This window comes from Lissotriton helveticus, chromosome 9 (assembly GCF_964261635.1).
Source record: "Lissotriton helveticus chromosome 9, aLisHel1.1, whole genome shotgun sequence".
NCBI classification, from domain to species: Eukaryota; Metazoa; Chordata; class Amphibia; order Caudata; family Salamandridae; genus Lissotriton; species Lissotriton helveticus.
In genome coordinates this window covers 442620391-442637086 of record NC_136070.1, presented here as the reverse complement: position 1 = coordinate 442637086, position 16696 = coordinate 442620391, and the positions used below count along the sequence as shown (strand labels likewise).

The 16696-nt window shown below is 51.6% G+C and overlaps 1 protein-coding gene across 1 annotated transcript in view; it reads left to right on the top strand.

Moving 5' to 3' along the window:
- Positions 1-501: 501 nt before the first annotated feature.
- The window catches only part of ATP5MJ (ATP synthase membrane subunit j), a 199181-nt gene continuing 182986 nt past the window's right edge, over positions 502-16696 (top strand). The window contains exon 1 of the mRNA XM_078660265.1: positions 502-669. Coding sequence (XP_078516391.1) covers positions 535-669 — 135 coding nt within the window. The 5' untranslated portion in view covers positions 502-534. The remainder of the gene's footprint in view (positions 670-16696) is intronic.

Below are 16696 nucleotides of genomic sequence, written 5' to 3'. Positions count from 1 at the left end.
ACAATTATGCATTTTCATTTAAACCGCTTTAGGACCTCATTCAATAAGGTTAGCGTGATGTGATGTAATAAGGGCTCTGCCTCAGACTGGTGGTCGGGACAACTGTCTTTGAGCTGAATTGTTTGTTTTAAAAGTAAAAACAAAAAATATGATAATGAAATAGATTTAGTATGAAAAACAATGAGAGGCTTATTTACCATCACTTTTATATGTAACCTCTGCGCACTTTACTGTTTTGCCTGAAAGAATATTGTAACATAATTTCACACAAACAATTTATTAAGTCTATAGTATATTAATTAAAATTTCAGATTATTTTTAAATCTGTTTTAGACCTCTTGGCAGTGCCTGAGGAACACAATAATGAAAGACGGCCGTCTTACTTGTATGCACCAGAAGCTTTGGCCTCATCAAGTGTAGAGTTTTGTTTTGCCGTCCCTTTTCTGTTTCAATGCCCCTTTTGACTGTTAGGATTCGATTTCTCGTGAGAGACTGAACTCAAAATTTCAGGATAGCGGCAGAAAGAAAGAGAAGATGATGGAGGGTATAGCTAGATGGTGGAAGGCCAAGAAGGTTGAAAAGGATGCTGTCCTATCAAAAATCAAAGCAAGCAGGTTAAACATAGTCCCTGCCAGCAAGTCACCACGCACAGGAGATTCGTCAACAGCTGTAAGTAAAGACGTATTGTTACTTTTGAGACAGGGATATTAAGCTCGTGAAGTAGGGATACAGATTGCAATTAAGGAAAGTAGGGGTAATGGCTCCTTATGTGGAGGACGGTACTGTTAAGTAGCGAAAGCAGATATGCTAATTCATGTCCCCTTGTCAGTATCGCTGATTAATTTCTGGTTGACAGTAAACGTCATTTAGCATGATGGGACTTATAGTACCGCTTCTCCCAATTAGGGATTCGGCATGTTAGTGCCGGTGGCTGAGAAAACAGGACTGGCTAAAAGTCACACTCCTATCTCGAATTTATTGAACATTTCTAGAGCTATCTGTGGCTACGGGGTGAATGAATCCTGGGGGAGAAATAGGGCCTGGATGTGTCTTGAATGGAGTGGATGTAGTACTTTAGAATGCAGTAGGTAGAAATTCAGAAGAAAGGGCGACGTTGGAGAACTGGTGAGGGAGAGGAGGTGGAGAAGTTTGGGAAGGATTAGGACAAGAGATAATGCAATAGGAAAGGATCACTGATGGAGAAGAAGGCAGGAGGGGGATCTGCTGGTTGTGTGGTGCTAAGCGGTTTAATTATAAGTGCTGGAGGCTAGGTTAACTGAAAAACAAGCATGTGAGGGTTTTAGTGGATCATCTGTGAATGAAATTAATTTGCTGGCACGTCTATATTTACGATGTAAATCTCTATTGGTTTTCAAAAGGAAAACACAAGATTGAAGAGCATACATGAAGCGTAATAGCATAACATTCAGAATCTTAAGCTCTTGGTTAGAACAAAAAGAAACTTCAACTGGCCCTCCCTCCCCTCCACCCCTCACCCTTCGTATACTCAACTGAGTTTGTTCTTCCCTTGAGGTCCTGTGTAGTGTCTCATATGCGCTATAGTTGGATGAACCATCTTATGTAGAGGTATCCCCACCCAGTTAGCTGTAAAAGGTGAAGCAATCGAGGTCAGGTTAGTTTCCTAAACTCTACTTAGAGTAAGACAATGAAGGGGCGCCAGAGTTCCCTATAAGTGTCAGACTTGGAGGTGAGTGCAAAGGTAAACTTCATTCCTAGGATATGCCATAAGCGGTGTATCCAACCCAGGTGTGTCAGGAGTTTATCAATGCCCCAGTGTGTGCTAAGATGTTTTGATAGGTAGCCCCCAGCACAAGGCCGATCTGTCATCCCTTGCGGGACTTCCATGCATATGTAAGGGAATTGGGGAGCCCCAATATCACGTAGGCAGGAATGCGTGGAAGTTGTGTGCTCAGATGTGTGTCAATTTCAGTTAATACCCTGTCCCAGTATTGTGTGAGTCTAGGGCAATCCTAGAGTAGGTGCAAGAGTGTCCCCAAAGGGCCCACATCCCCTATAGCATGCAGCGCTTCTGGAAGGGTTGCCTCTGTGAAGGCGCATAGGCGTGAGATACCAATATGTCGCTTGTTAGACATGGCACCATTGGCGTGGGTCTCCCTTTCATTTTGCTGTTGCCTCTTTTATTTTTGCTGGTGTTATATGCTTTGGGCACTGTGCCACTGCTGTCCAGTGCCATAGTGCAGGTGCTCCCTGTTGTAAATTGATGTATCAATCAGTGGTTCCATGTTTGGCTATTTGGTTTACTTGTCAGACCCTAGTACAGTGCACTGAGTGTCCCCAGGGCGTGTAAATCCAAAAGCTGCTGGTGGGCTTGCAGCACTGGTTGTGCCACCCACAGAAGCAACCTTGTCTAATGTGTCTAAGGTCTGCCATTGTAGAGCCTGCCTGCAGTCTGGAACTGTCATGCTGACTGGGCAAGTGCACCCACTTGCCAGTCCCTAAACCTTCCCTTTTCTTCATAGCAGTCACCCCTATGGTAGGCCCAAGGGCAGGGTGCATTGCAAGTATAACGTATGACATGCCCTGGTGTGTGTGGCATGTCCTAATAGTGAATTACAGCCATTTTCGTTTTTCACTATTGCAAGGCTACCTGTTCTCCATAGGCCAGAATGGGCTGTTAGAATTATTACATTTTATAATCCTAACTGACTCAGAGAACATGGTAGAAATTCGAGTTTAGTATGCCTGAACTCAGAATGATAAAATAGATCTTTTAGTAAAGTTTGTTTTAACATTCTGTGTTTGCAAATACCACTTTTAGAAAGTAGGTATTTGCTTGTCTAACCTTTCAAGCATGCCTCTGCTAGGTTGTTTATTCCTTTGTCTGGTTTTGTGAGTGACAGGGCTGGGGGATTCCAAGAGACAGGATGAGTCAGCCCAATGGTGAATAGCAAGATCTGCATCTAGATGGGAGGGAGGAGTTGCACCTAAACCTTGAATAGGGCTGTGCCTGCCTTCCACGATGCTGGCTCCACTTCCTGGGGAGCGGCTGATGTCTCTGCCCTGCACACTGAAAGAAGAGAAGGAGTCCTGTCAACAAAGTGATCCAGGACTGTACTTGCCTTCCACAATGCTGGCTCCACCTCCTGTGGGGCGTCTGATATGCCTGCCCTTCACTGTGAAAGGAAAGGAGAAGTCTGGTAAACAGAGTGGTTCAGAACTGGTTTGGACTAGGCAAAGGCCCCTCTCCCCTCAGAGAACAAAGGATTTTGGGGTATAAATATTGGGACCCTGATCCCATGAAGTTAGATCACTTTTGGACTACAAGAAGAAACCTTTACTGAGGAGAGGAACCAGAAGAAACTGAGGAGAGACTATTCCCAAGCTGAAGTGCTGCTTGAGGTATTGGCCAGCAGTGGTTGCCTTACTGCCAAAGGAAGGAGAAAGGAACTTTGTGTACTTTACTTTCAACTTGTGAAGGATCTCCAAGGGCTTGGAAAAGAGCTTGCCTCCTGCTGAAGTCTCGGGGACAACAGACTTCAACCCCCAGCTCCCCAGAGTTCTTTTGGAAGTTCCTGCAAGGAGCTGGAAGCGCGACTCATCGAGGAAGAAGCATATCGCCGTCGCTACGCCTGCCATCGCAACTCCGAAGGAGGGTGTTGCCGCTGGAACTGTCGCATTGCACTGCATCGAGAGAAGCGTCCCGCAACTTAGAGGATGTGTGTCGCCGTCGCTGCTGCTGTTGTCGCAACTCCGAAGGAGGGTGTCGCCACTGTAGCTGTCGCATTGTACCGCTTCGAGAAAAGAGATTCGCAACGAGGTCGAAGCGTGTCGCCGTTGCTGTGTCTGCCGTTGCAGCTCCAAGGGAGGGTGTCGCCGCTGGAACTGTCGCACTGCACCGCATCGAAGAAAAGCGCTTCGCATCCCAGAGAAGTGCGCCGCTGTTGGAGCTGCTGCCGTCGCATTGTGGATGTCGCCGCTGTAGTTGCTTCATTGCGCGGAAGCTTCACACATCGTGGGAGAAGCGTGTCGCAGTTGGAGCTGTTGCCGTCGCATCGCTGAATCAAGGGTGTCGCCGCTGCAGTCCACGCATCGAACCGTGAACTTCTCGCATCCCCGGAGAAGCGTGCCGCATCTGGAAGATCTTCACGTCTTTATTTCTTTGTACTTGAACTTTGCCGCATTTCCCTCGCTGCGACATTGCTTGTTGTGGAAGCGCAACGCAACTTAAGGTACATTGATGCACAGTGTCGCATCTTAAGCACTGAACTAAACTAAGCTAAATCTACCATCTTAAAGTAACAGTATTGTGTATTTTTGTCGTTTATGGTCTTGTGGTAACTCTATATAAAGTATATTTATCTTTGATATAAAATGTTGTGACTGGGTTACTGTATGTGGTCACAAATGCTTTACACACTGCCTCTGAGATAAGCCTGTCTGCTCGTGCCAAGCTACCAAGGTGGTGAGCAGGGGTTATTTAGGAGTGTAATCTGTCACTGCCACCTGGCTCCTCAGGATCAGGGCGATGCTCAACAGGGGTCCACCTCCTGACTTCCCCACACTCTGACTAAACAAATGCACAGAGTATAGAGGCGATCAAGCGAGGGATAGGGATAGGGTAGGTGCAGCAGGGGAAAGGGAAAAACTAAAACAAAAAGCTTAACATTAATACGTTGCATGTATCCTGGCTACACTCATTATAGTCTCACTAGATTCAAAGCAATACCTTCTAAGTTCCTCCCTGATCTATTTTGGAACACCGCGTAAGGTACTCCTCTTACCGACCAGGAATATAATCCACGTAGAATTCAAATGTCTTTCATGAATATACAACAATTCAACATTCATGGGGTGTATTCAATTATATATTCAGACATTCCTCCATACTCACATCTGCACACCCTTGTATCCCCCAAAAAATGGACAAATAATCAGGAAAAAATATAGTTAGCTAAAGAAAGGTATTTCCAATGTGATAAATGTTCTCAGCAAAGTATACCGTTCTCTAAATCCAGGAAATAATTCATCAGGTCTCAAAACAGAACAGCATGAAACCCTACGTAATCCTCTTGGTCAGAAAACAAGAGTTGAAAGCACTCCCAAGGAAATGTAATTGAGCCTCCTCCGGAGAATATGGCTGCCATCACCAGTGAGCAAAACAAAGCAGCCAACAACGTTCCCGCTTAGCCGAGTGAAACGCGGGGAAAGCCCCACCGCAGACGCGAGCGGGGAATCCGAGCTGAGAATAATCGCGTCCTCACTGCCCGCAGCCGCGAGCGGGGAATCGGGCAGGGAGAATTAGCGTCCTCACTCTCCGAGTGAGATGCCGGAGGAAAGTGCTCCTACCGAGCACTTCAGCAAGATAAGGGGGAATGAGGTCTCTCCCTCCGAGACCAACAAAATAGAAACACCCCAGGTACAGGAACAAAGGAAGCAGAGCAGCCACTCTGCTAGTGGACTCAGATCCAGAATCACGTACTATGCTCCAATGCGTTGTATGTGCTTAATAGGCCAAAATGTCACTCCCAGAAGGCCTTCTGGGAGTCGTAGTTCTAGACTCTGTTTGTCAGGTAGGCGCTACCATGTCAGACCCTGACATAATCCCCTTATCCTGACTAGAGGCAAGGGTCCCTATTTGTCACAAGTACCTACCTGTGCCAACTAGAGACCCCCAAATCTAACATAGCTATTTTAGTGGCGGTCTCAATGCTAGATGTATTGCGTGCAGTATGGGGTGCCCTATGATAAATCGCCTCCCACTCTTTCTGCGTCAGTTGGCGCCAGATATTCTGTTTCCCACCTCCTCTGTCCCGCATTCTTAGCTAGTGGGCTACCTTGTTGAAGTATCCCGTACATTTTCGTAATGAGGCTCTTATCAGACGTTTTTGTGACTAGCCAAAGCTCAAACGTAGTAAGGACCTACTGAGCCCTCAGACTATCTGTTGAATGGTGGAGCCAGGGTCTAACTTGTAGATCATGCATCCTGAGGGGGCGTGGCCAACTGCCTAAGAAAATGGCGCCACCTTGAGGCGGCTCCGTCCGAGTGCACCTGTTAACGAGACCATCCGTCCATTAATCTGGGATTAATGAGCAGTAATCGTCAGTTTTGTCCCCGTTAATCCAACGGTTTCATTTTGAGCCAAGAACCGGCAGATTCGGCTGTTGGACGCCTGTGATTTGCCCGACGGCGCGGCTGCCTGGGGCAAAGGTATCTGTGGCGGGGGAGGGGCGAGCAAGCTCTGGCGTACACAGCGGGCCTGGTCTTTGTCGCCCCTGCCCAGAAATGGGGAACTGCGGGGAGACCCCAGCGGGGCAGTGACTCCCGTGAACAACAAGCTGGATAAGAAGTGGCCCGAGCACGATGGGCTCTGAGGCGCCTGACGGAGCAGAGGCGGTGCGGAGGGGCCGGCATTACTTGAGTGTGCCTGAAAGTAAGGAGGGGGCGAGCGATCCGGACGTGGAGTGTACCTGCCCCCCTGGGAGTACAAGTCGAGGGGCAGTGTGAGAGAAGTGCTGCTGGTTACCCCATCCTCCCTCCCTCCCGGTTCCCCGGTGCACAGACAGGCTTGAGTCACCCGACCGTAGTCTGGAAAGCCCTACGAGACGCACAGGGCCCATGATGGCAATCTGGTCTCAGGCGGCGGCCAAGGGGCCAAAAATACTCCATTTTACAGAGAGCAGCGCTGGGTGTTGGTCCGAGAGGCCAGATTGGAGATAAATAGGGCACATTAATTATGTGAGCAGCTGGCATGGCGCCTCCCTTCCCGGACTGGGATTACTCACCGGCTGCAACAAAGGGAGGCCTGCTCCTCCATGACTGTAAGGGGAGAGCAACAAATGCTGGTCCTGAGATCGCCGTACTCGCTGGTGGACCGGGGAAGTCCTGCGGCTTTGAAGGGGAACCTGGGGCACAGTAGTAGCAGAATTATTGGCGGGGCACAGCACCGGAGGCAGCAGCCAATACACAGAATGTTTTTCCTCCTGAGAGAGGGCGCAACCCAGAAACCCAATCTAACGAAACACTAGGGCTATCCGGCCGGCTTCCACTCACCCATGCGGATGTCTATACTGCTTGGGCATAGCGGGTGGTTGCAACACCAAGGCCTCCATGCAGACCAAATGGGAAAAATCCTTGTGGGACAAGGGCTCTGGTCCCACTCAAAAGGAAGCTCAAGACCCGCCCGAGAAACAACAGGACGTTGATGGGGCAAAGGAACCGACCCTTCAGGATATCCTAATGGCTATCACGATGGTGAGAACATCACTGGAGTCCAGGATTGACTCTGTTTCCTCAGAAGTATCCTTAATTAAAGCGGACATACGTTCAATGAACACTAGACGCAAGGATGGTGAGTCGACCGCAGGCTCCCATATCAAGGACACTACCACCCTGCAGCAGAGGGTAGATGACCTACAGACTCTAGGCGAGATGCTCAACTTGATGAGTATGAAGGGCACTCAAGGCGCAACAACATACGCATACTGGGCGCTCCGGAGCATGCGGAGGAACAAGCAACAGAGCTAGTCACAAATGACCTGAAACCTACTAGACTGTCAAAATTCTTTACGGTCGAGAGAGTGCATAGAGTACCAGGGGACGAACCTAAGCCTGGAAACTTTCCTAATGACGATCGACCGGACCTGGACAGACAACCTCTGTAGATTTGTGTCGATCTCTGGGACGTGAGAGGGTCGCAAGTTAAATCTAGTCTCAGTCTACATACCCCCGGGAAGCCTCCTTCTTGACTTGCCAGAGGGTAGACTGGTGATTGGGGGCGATTTCAATTCCAGTCTATAATTGCTTGGAATGCTGGCCCCAGAGAGTCTTGCCTCCCTCCCAAATGCACAGACATAGTTTTTTGGGAGCAATGGGTTTAGTAGATACATGGAGGAGGCTCCATCAGGAGGAATAACAGTTTAGTTTCTACTCAGGTGCCCATCATAGTATGTCCAGGATCGATTATGTGGTAACCTTGGCGAGCCAAATAAATAGTATCAATGAGGTGAAGCACCTGTGGGAAGTTGGCCTAGTATATGCTGTCCACTAATTAAAGTGGGCACCTTGTACCAGTCCAAACAACCATTATTGATGATTAGGTTAAAGACAACCTTTATTGAAAGCTATCCTAGTGGTAGCTATGGAGAGCAGCCTTCAGGCTATGTCTTGAAGGAATGTAAAGCAGCTTGTTTTACCAGTCTATAACCTCATAAATGACCACATGAAAGGAGAACCACACAAGGTATATATAAAATATATATATAGTTATTACTAAACACTCTCTACTAACCTCTTTATGAGATTACAGAACAAAGCACACAATATTACAGTACTAGAACAACAGTAAATAGCACAATAACCAGCAGCCTCCAGGGGGAGATCCAACCATATACTAAGAAAGTGGTATAACAACCATGACTTGACTAGACACCATGCGTAGAGCATGTAGAATCGCAGGGACCCCAAGGAACCACCCAAGGTAGTGACACAGGGGACACACGGGGGACGCGTGCAGAGTGAGAACACAGCTGCTAGCTCCCATGCAATCCCATGGGAAAGTTGCGGTTGGAATTTTAAAGTTTAAGGACACTTAGGAGAGAACTTTGAGCAAATCCTTTCAGACTTAGAAGGTTCTAAGTCCAGCACCCATGTGAGCGCCGGAGTACTTGTGTTACCTAACCCAGGGAAGCCGGTTGCATAGGTGTCAAATGGTGTCAGGAATCTTCGTCGTTTTCGATGGCGTGATGCTGCAAAGTGCTGCTGCCATGAAAACGAAAAGTGTCCGGTGTGATCCAAGCCTGGATCGAAGCTGAGAAGAACCTGAAAGCAAAGGGGACAGAGTCTTGGTCACTTGCCAGTGACCAGGGGCTCGGTAGGAGAATGCCCACCAATGTTGGGTGTTTCAGGTGAGAAGAGGTGAAGCTTGACTCTGCAGCCACGGTGACCAGGAGAATTGGACGACAACCAAAGTCCGCAGGCGAGCTGTCCCACGAAGGATGTTGAGTGCTGGGGGGGGGAACGGGGTGGGGGGGAGGGGGGGGACGGTGTCAGTGTCCGGATTGAACACCCACAAGCCTTGGCGACTGCAACCCACGCGGTCAGAGAAAAGATGCTTCGGTGAGGACCAGCAAGGTCCTGGGGACTCCCCAAGCGATGGAGAGTCAGGGCACATCGAGAGCAACCAGGTAAGCCCACGGAAAGTTAAAGTTGCCTTCACAGGGACCCACAGGCCAACGGACCAGGGATCGCGAAGGGACCTTGAGAGGAATCACAAAATACCAGCCTACGGAACAAAGTGAAGGCCGGTAATCTTCGTTGGAATCACTGCTCAGGGTCTGGCCTACAAGTAGCCCAAAGCACAGCTTCAGGGGTTGTCGGAAAGCAGATGCTTCTGCAAATGGACATGCTGCCTAGGGGTTCGGGTTGCACGGTCCCCACGAGGGATACGGGTCTCAGGTTTACTGAGCACACTAGTCTACCTCGGGGACACTTGGAAACCCACCTCCTGTTTTGTAAAAGTCTTCAGAGTCCTCAGGAGCTTCGGGTTGCAAACAAGTCAGATGCGTCTTTGGTGCCTGCATAGGAGGGGAGTAACTCCTTTACTCCAAAGGAGATGCTTTAGTCATCTAGCGCAGTGTAGATCCTCAAAGTACTTGGTTTCTGTAGCAGAGTTTCGTCCAGGTAAATCTAAAGTCCTGTAGCCAGGGGTTCCTACTTTATACCCAAGGAAGGGGTGGGACAAACTGGGAACCCACCTATGGGAGGGTCCGGACAGAGGGGTGGCTACACCCATATACTTTGTCCAGTTTCGCGCCAGAGCAGGGGCTGACAGCCCCTGCAACCGGTTTGAGCTGGACTATGCACAGGGACACCAAACGGGCCCCCAGTGCAGGCATCAAAGCACTCTTGGAGTGCACCCACCCAGCCCCAATACACTTAAGCCTGTCTGGGATGTGATTACACCTTCCTGTGACAGGAAACCTATTGTGCAGCCTTCCCCTGCCGGAGTTTTGTCCAGCAGCAGGAGGGCAGACTCGTGTCTGTGGCTGGCAGCATCCATCTTGGGATGCCAGGGTTGAAAAAGCTGGTACCGGGTGTACCGGTGTTGTCATATTTCTCCCTCTAGGTGGGTGCAGTGTTTGACACCAAACAACAGTTTTCTGTGCAGCCGTTTTAAAGTTAGCATTTACCGCAAGGTTATAATGCACTTTAGAGTATATGGTATGGCTGCATCACAGAACAACCCCGGAGAATTGATTCCAAAGGCTGCAGAGGGGCCCTGCTCCTGCATGGGCACCCTCTCACATAAAACTCAGCATCCTGCCTTCAGGTTTGATAAGGCCTGCCATAGGGGTGACTGATAAGTTTATATGTGTAATGATAAGGTAGATATAGTGCACCTACATCTAAGTAATGGGTGTAGGGGCGTGGCCAGCCAGCCATCTTGGCGTACGCGAGTTGTTAGTACTCCGTTAACCCCTGTTTATCCTGCCAATTCCCCTGCTGAGGTGTGCTCAAAGTCTGTGGCGAGTTGGACCAGCGTGGGGCACAGTAGATCGCCACACATGAAGCGCTGAATGGAGATCTGCGGCCCGGAGGAGCAGCGCGACGCAGGGGGCGAAAGCGCGCAAACTGCTCCGGGAGGTAACGGGCCCTGCTGGGGTCTGAGGCGGAGTTGCGGGACTGCCGCAGGTGTGTTCATGATCTGCCCTTGTGCTGACCTGTGAAGCACGGCGCCTCAACGAGACTGCACCAGTGGTGAGCCGCCAAGACCTGCAGCGCACCGGAGACTCCTGCTGCCTACCGCCGCTAGTGGACCCCGCGGCGAGCAGAGGAGGCGGGCCTGTGGTGATATCGGCATGCAAATAGCAGCGGCCTGGTTCGCGCCTTGAGATGCCTGCTGCGGACGTCCCGACGTGAGGCGGGCATCTGCGGCCTGGGACTTTGCTGCCGGCAGGATATCAGAGGGAAGCTGCGGATAGGGTGAGCAGCGGGGCCCGGGATGGGAAAGTGTGCCCTGGGCCTCGGTCAGTACTGACAGATCCCGCGACCTGAAGCTGTGGAGAGAGGCTGCTGAAGCCGAGTTGGGGGGTACAAAAGGGGGTGGTGATGGACGGAGCATCTGAACCAATCAAACACTCACACCCAGTCAACAGATCTGGGTTTAATCCATCGCCCACTCTGCCACCCCAGTTCAGACATGGCCATATGCAAATCAGTCTGACCCTGTGCCTCATGGGAACAGTCCAGCCCGAACTGCCAAGCCATGCCTTCCCTGGACCGGAAACAAGCTTTTGAGGACCGGTTTCTGGCATTTCAGCCGTCTTTAGCCCGGCTTGCTTGAATCCAGTGGCAAAGTGAGCAAGGGACTCACGTCTGAGCATACCCTGCCAACTTATGGCGTACTAAGCGGTACAAAAGGGGGTGGTGATGGACGGAGCATCTAAACCAATCAAACACTCACACCCAGTCAACAGATCTGGGTTTAATCCATCACCGTTCTTTAGCCCACTCTGCCACCCCAGTTCAGACATGGCCATATGCAAATCAGTCTGACCCTGTGCCTTATGGGAACAGTCCAGCCCGAACTGCCAAGCCATGCCTTCCCTGGACCGGAAACAAGCTTCCGAGGACCGGTTTCTGGCATTTCAGCCGTCTTCAGCCCGGCTTGCTTGAATCCAGTGGCAAAGTGAAGCCGAGTTGGGGGCTTGGGCCTTAAGCCAGCCTTGCGCTACATAAGGGCCCCGGAGTGTCTGCGAGAGTGGTGGGCTCCTGAGGCCTGAGATGATCTGAAGGCCTGCGGGAGTTGGCGCAGCCAGTGGGTGGAGTGGCGAAGAGCAGGATCTTATCACACCACGGGCCTGAAACAGCAGTAGAGTGCCTGCCCTGCGCCGCGGGGGAAATACCGCTGTGGACACTGTCGGGAGCAGCGAGCACCTACCGGTAGCCCCCGTGAAGAGCGGACTGGTGAACGCTGGGAGCGGGACACTGACAGCGGAGCGGGCAGTCATGCCACCCCGCCAGCAAGTAAGTGGGGAGATTCCATGAGCCGGGCAGGATAACTCAGGAGCAGCCGCCTAGTCCAGGGGACATCTAGAGTAGCTGTGCCTGGAGTGCCTAGAGGAGTGGGAAGCCGCAGCGATCAGGACGGGAATGTCTGCCGCCAGGGCCTAAGATGCTGCGTGTTGGAGGGATCAGGAGCGGGCGCCATTTTGAGGGCAGCGGCATTTTGTGTGAGACGGCGACCAGAGCAGTGTGCCCCGGGCGCGAAAGTCACGTCTGTCATAGAGAAGGCCTCGGAAGATAGGAGGTGCCACAGGGTGGCTGTGCCCAAGGCCCCCGCGAACTTGCAGTGAACGTCTGACAGGAGTTCCTAGAGGGGCTGTGCCGAGTCTGCCAGAGGGATGCGGGCAGTGGTGTGGCGCCCTGGGCAAGCGGGAAGAAGCCCGTGCATTCTTGCGTTACAAAGGAGAGACGGACTACATGGGAAAAACCCTCTGGTGCAGGTAGCCTGTGCAGAGAGGCTGGCCTCCCCGACAACGGGGACAAGAAGTTGGACTATTGCAGACCGGACTGCATGCTCTAGGTTGACGTTTGCAGAGGGGAGCCTCCCCTGCTGGCAGTTCTGATAACGGGCTGACACGACTGTCTCCTCACCTGGCGGCGAGAAGAGTCCCGGGCTCTGGTGGCCTGTAACTACTTGTGTCCGCACACGTAGGGGACCGTCTGCGGATGCCAACGGCACAACAGCTAGCGATGGGCCGGCTGCGGGACAAGTCGCAGCATGGACAGTCGAGGGCGGAAAGCCTAGACCCTACGCAAGGGCGTCAGAGTGGCAGTATGGAACCGCAGGCGGCGGGCCTCACTGCCAAAATGGACACTGTGCTCGCAGCGGTGGAGAGGATTGGCACCACCCTGGAGCAAACCAAGGAGTCTCTAGAGACACGGATTGACAAAGTCACGTCGGAATTCACCCTCCTCCACGTGGATCACCGTATGTTAGCCGAGAGGGTTGCCACACATAGCCAAACGCTTCAGGAAATTCAGCCTACTGTTCAAAATCACACTATAGCGCTACAGGACATGATCGACCGGGTCCACGCACTGAAGACCGAATAGAAGATGCGGAAGGGCGCTCCCAGCGCAACAGTGTTCGCGTGGTGGGCCTGACGGAGGGCGAGGAGGGCAGAAATCCGGAGCAGTACGTAGAGCGCTGGCTACGAGATCTCCTGCCCCAAGGGGCACTGTCACAGCAGTTTTTTGTGGAACGGGCGCACAGAGTGCCGGTGCAGAAGACCAGGCCGGGAGTCAGACCCCGCCCGTTCCTCTTTAAACTTCTTAATTACCGGAACAGAGACGTGGTGATGTGCGAAACCAGGAAATCAGGCAACCTGACGGTGGGAAATAGTCTGGTAATGTTCTTCCCGGATTATACAGCAGCGGTGCAGAGACGGGGAAGCACCTATATGGCAGTGAAGCGTCAACTCAGGAAGCTGGAGTTGCCCTACTCCCTGCTGTTCCCGTCCCGTCTAAGAGTGGTCAGGAAGGCGGGAGCTCGTTTCTTTGACTCCCAGTCGGAAGTGTGGGACTGGCTGGAGGAGTCGGGACAGTGGACAGGAACAAGACCTCCAGGCTCGGAGGATGGTGGCCAGCCGGAGAGGAGGTCAAGGCGGCGTCGACTGCGGGGGGCACACCACACTGCGAGGCTAGGCCCAGTTGCGCCTAGCCCAGAGAAAATCAGGATGGAACGCCAATAAGCCCTCGAGACGGTGGCCACCCGTGGAATGGTGCATACCAACGGCCGCATGGAGACCCACTTCTGCAGTGAACCGGGCACCAGTGGCTCGTCATCCCCATCCACCATGATCTCCGAAGACATGAATTTGCCTGTGGTGACGCCCCAGACTGCTGACCAGCTTATGTGATACCATGACGTTATGTTACATCTATATATCTTGCTAACATATATACGCTGTGAACAGTTTTGTCTTTCCTGTGCCCGTGCTCATGTTGTTATATTGTGCAGTACATTGGAAGCGTCCTTAAAAGTTAGCGAGGCGCACGTGCATGACCAGGGAACGGCGTGCTGTGCGGGGGCGGGACACGCGGCGCAGGTGCTACATTCGCAGGCTCCATACCTCTGTGGCTCGCACTGGGCCTGCGTGTTAAGCTAGACCCTGACATGCTGTGCACCTCCCGTACGTACAGGAGGCATGAGACAGGAGAACAGCGCAGACTAGTTACTGCCACCACACACCCCACCAGGCACCGCACTGGAATAGCTCGCCACTACCTGTGTTTATTGAGGTTTGGACGAATGCCCCTCCGGGGATCCGCCCAATAAGTTGCATTGTTCACAGTTGTTCTCTTGTTTGAAAGGCAGCACACTGATATGTTCCCCTCAGACCTAGACCCAACCCCCCCCTCTGGTGCGGTCCCCTTGTCCCGTGATGCGATGAATTACCCAGATACATGATGGCACACACTAACATAGTGACCTGGAACATACGTGGTATGCACACACCGTCGAAACGTTATTCCATTTTCTCCTACCTGCAGTGGCACTCTATTGGGGTTGCACAACTGCAGGAAACTCACATGACCCAGGCGGAGCTTGACAAGCTTCGTAGGCGTTGGAGGGGGCAAATTTATGGCACTGTCTTCTCGGCGCACATGCGAGGTACATTGATCTGGGTGCGGGCGGGTACTCCCTTTATCTGTGAAGAAGCGAAGGTGGATGGTGAGGGCAGGTATACACTTGTGAGGGGGGAATTGAACGGTCAGGAAATGCTGCTGGGATCATTGTATGCCCCTAACGCGGACCAGCCATCCTTTTTAGCGCAACTGACCCAGGTCCTCCACCCCTATGCCGGGCTCCCTTGGTTACTCAGGGGGAATTTTAATATGGTACTAAATGTTCAGTTAGACAGGTCCTTTCCCCCCCTGCGCACCGCAGCGGTGGCGTCCAACGCGCAGGCGCTTAAGGACTGGCTTTCACACTGGGCGCTCCAGGACCTGTGGCGCATACTGCACCCAACAGACAGAATTTATTCCTACTACTCCGCAGTTCACAACTTGCATGTCCGGTTGGACAGGATAGTGGGTTCCCAGTCTTTGCTCCCGCTTCTTGCACAATCAGAATACCTGGGGAGGACGCACGCACTCCGATCATAACGCCCTGTGGTTTCAGATCAGTTGGGAGGCGGATCGTCCGCCTGTGCCCACGTGGCGACTCCAGCCTAGTGCGCTAGAGGACTCGGAGTTACGTTCGTCCCTGGACACGGCTGTTCTCGCGTTTTTTGATACTAACGAAGGGACGGGGAGCAATGCAATGGTTGAGTGGGACGCCCATAAAGTGGCCGTCCGGGGGCATTGCTTGGGGGCTACGTGGAACATACGCAGGACGCTCTCAGTCTCCCTTGTGCGTCTAGAAACTGAACTACTGCATTATGAGCGGGAAGGAGAGGGAGCGGGCAGGCATTTGCGCAAGCTGGGGGACCTTTGCACCCAACATGCAGAGCTTTTGGAGCGGTTGAGATGCCACAACTACGCGGCGCACACGGCCAAAACGCATGTCACAGCAGATAGAGCGGGCTGCCTACTTGCTGGGTTAATACGGCAGGAGGGGTGTTGTGCTCCGATAGGAGCACTCCGTACAGAAGGCGGAGCGCTGGTGTACACGCAGCTCGAAATTCATCGGGCCCTAACAGATCATTACAAACAACTATATTGGGCCAAGGGAATTGGCCCCAGACACCTGCTAGAGGAGTTCTTGGACTCAATCCATTTGCCCAGGGCCTCCAAGGAGCAGAAGAAGTCGCTTAGCACACCTCTTTCATTAGAGGAAATTGGGAGGCAATCCGGTCAATGGTCTCTGGAAAAACTCCGGGACCAGATGGCTTGCCTGCCGAGTACTATAAAGCTTACCGTGAATCCCTGGCGCCACTACTCCATAGGTTATACAATGCGGCGGTGGAGGAAGGATCATTGCCCCCTTCCATGTTGGAGGCGTTCCTGGTCTCCCTGCCCAAACCCGACAAGGACCCTACGTCACTAGGCTCATATAGACCCCTGGCAATGCTAAATGTGGATTACAAGATCTTTCCGCTTGCCAAAATGGTCTTGCTCCCCGCCTCCTGTACTACTGTGTAAATTTACCAGTATTTATTCCGGCCCCTTTTTTCAATATGCTCAATAAGATGTTGCGGGACTTTATCTGGGGCACCTCTAAACACCGGCTGGCGCTGGCAAAGCTATATCTTTTTTTTAAAATGTATTTATTGAAGATTGCACAAGGAATCACAGCAGGTACATGTTACAGCAGCATTTGTAGATACAAATAAATCAAGCAGAGCGAATTTTGCTGTTGCACCTTAAACACGGATGAGAATTTTACCTTTTTAACAGAACAAACCAGTAAACAGGCTATTGTCAGTACACAGATCAAGTAAATGTTCCAATCTCAGCATTTCAGACAGAGTGAGGAATAGCCTAATAAATATACATTCCGTGTAGAGTCAATACATGGAGTAAAGGACAAATCATACATCTATATATTTAGACATAGGTAAGTGTTGAGCACATCAACTGCCCAGATTGGGCTGGGACAGGGCCTACCATTTATAGGTGGTGCAGTTGCGCAGATAGTTATACATAAGCATGGGCGTAAAATCCGTTCCGCTCGCGGATTTTGCGGATTTTCGGCAATTTCACAAT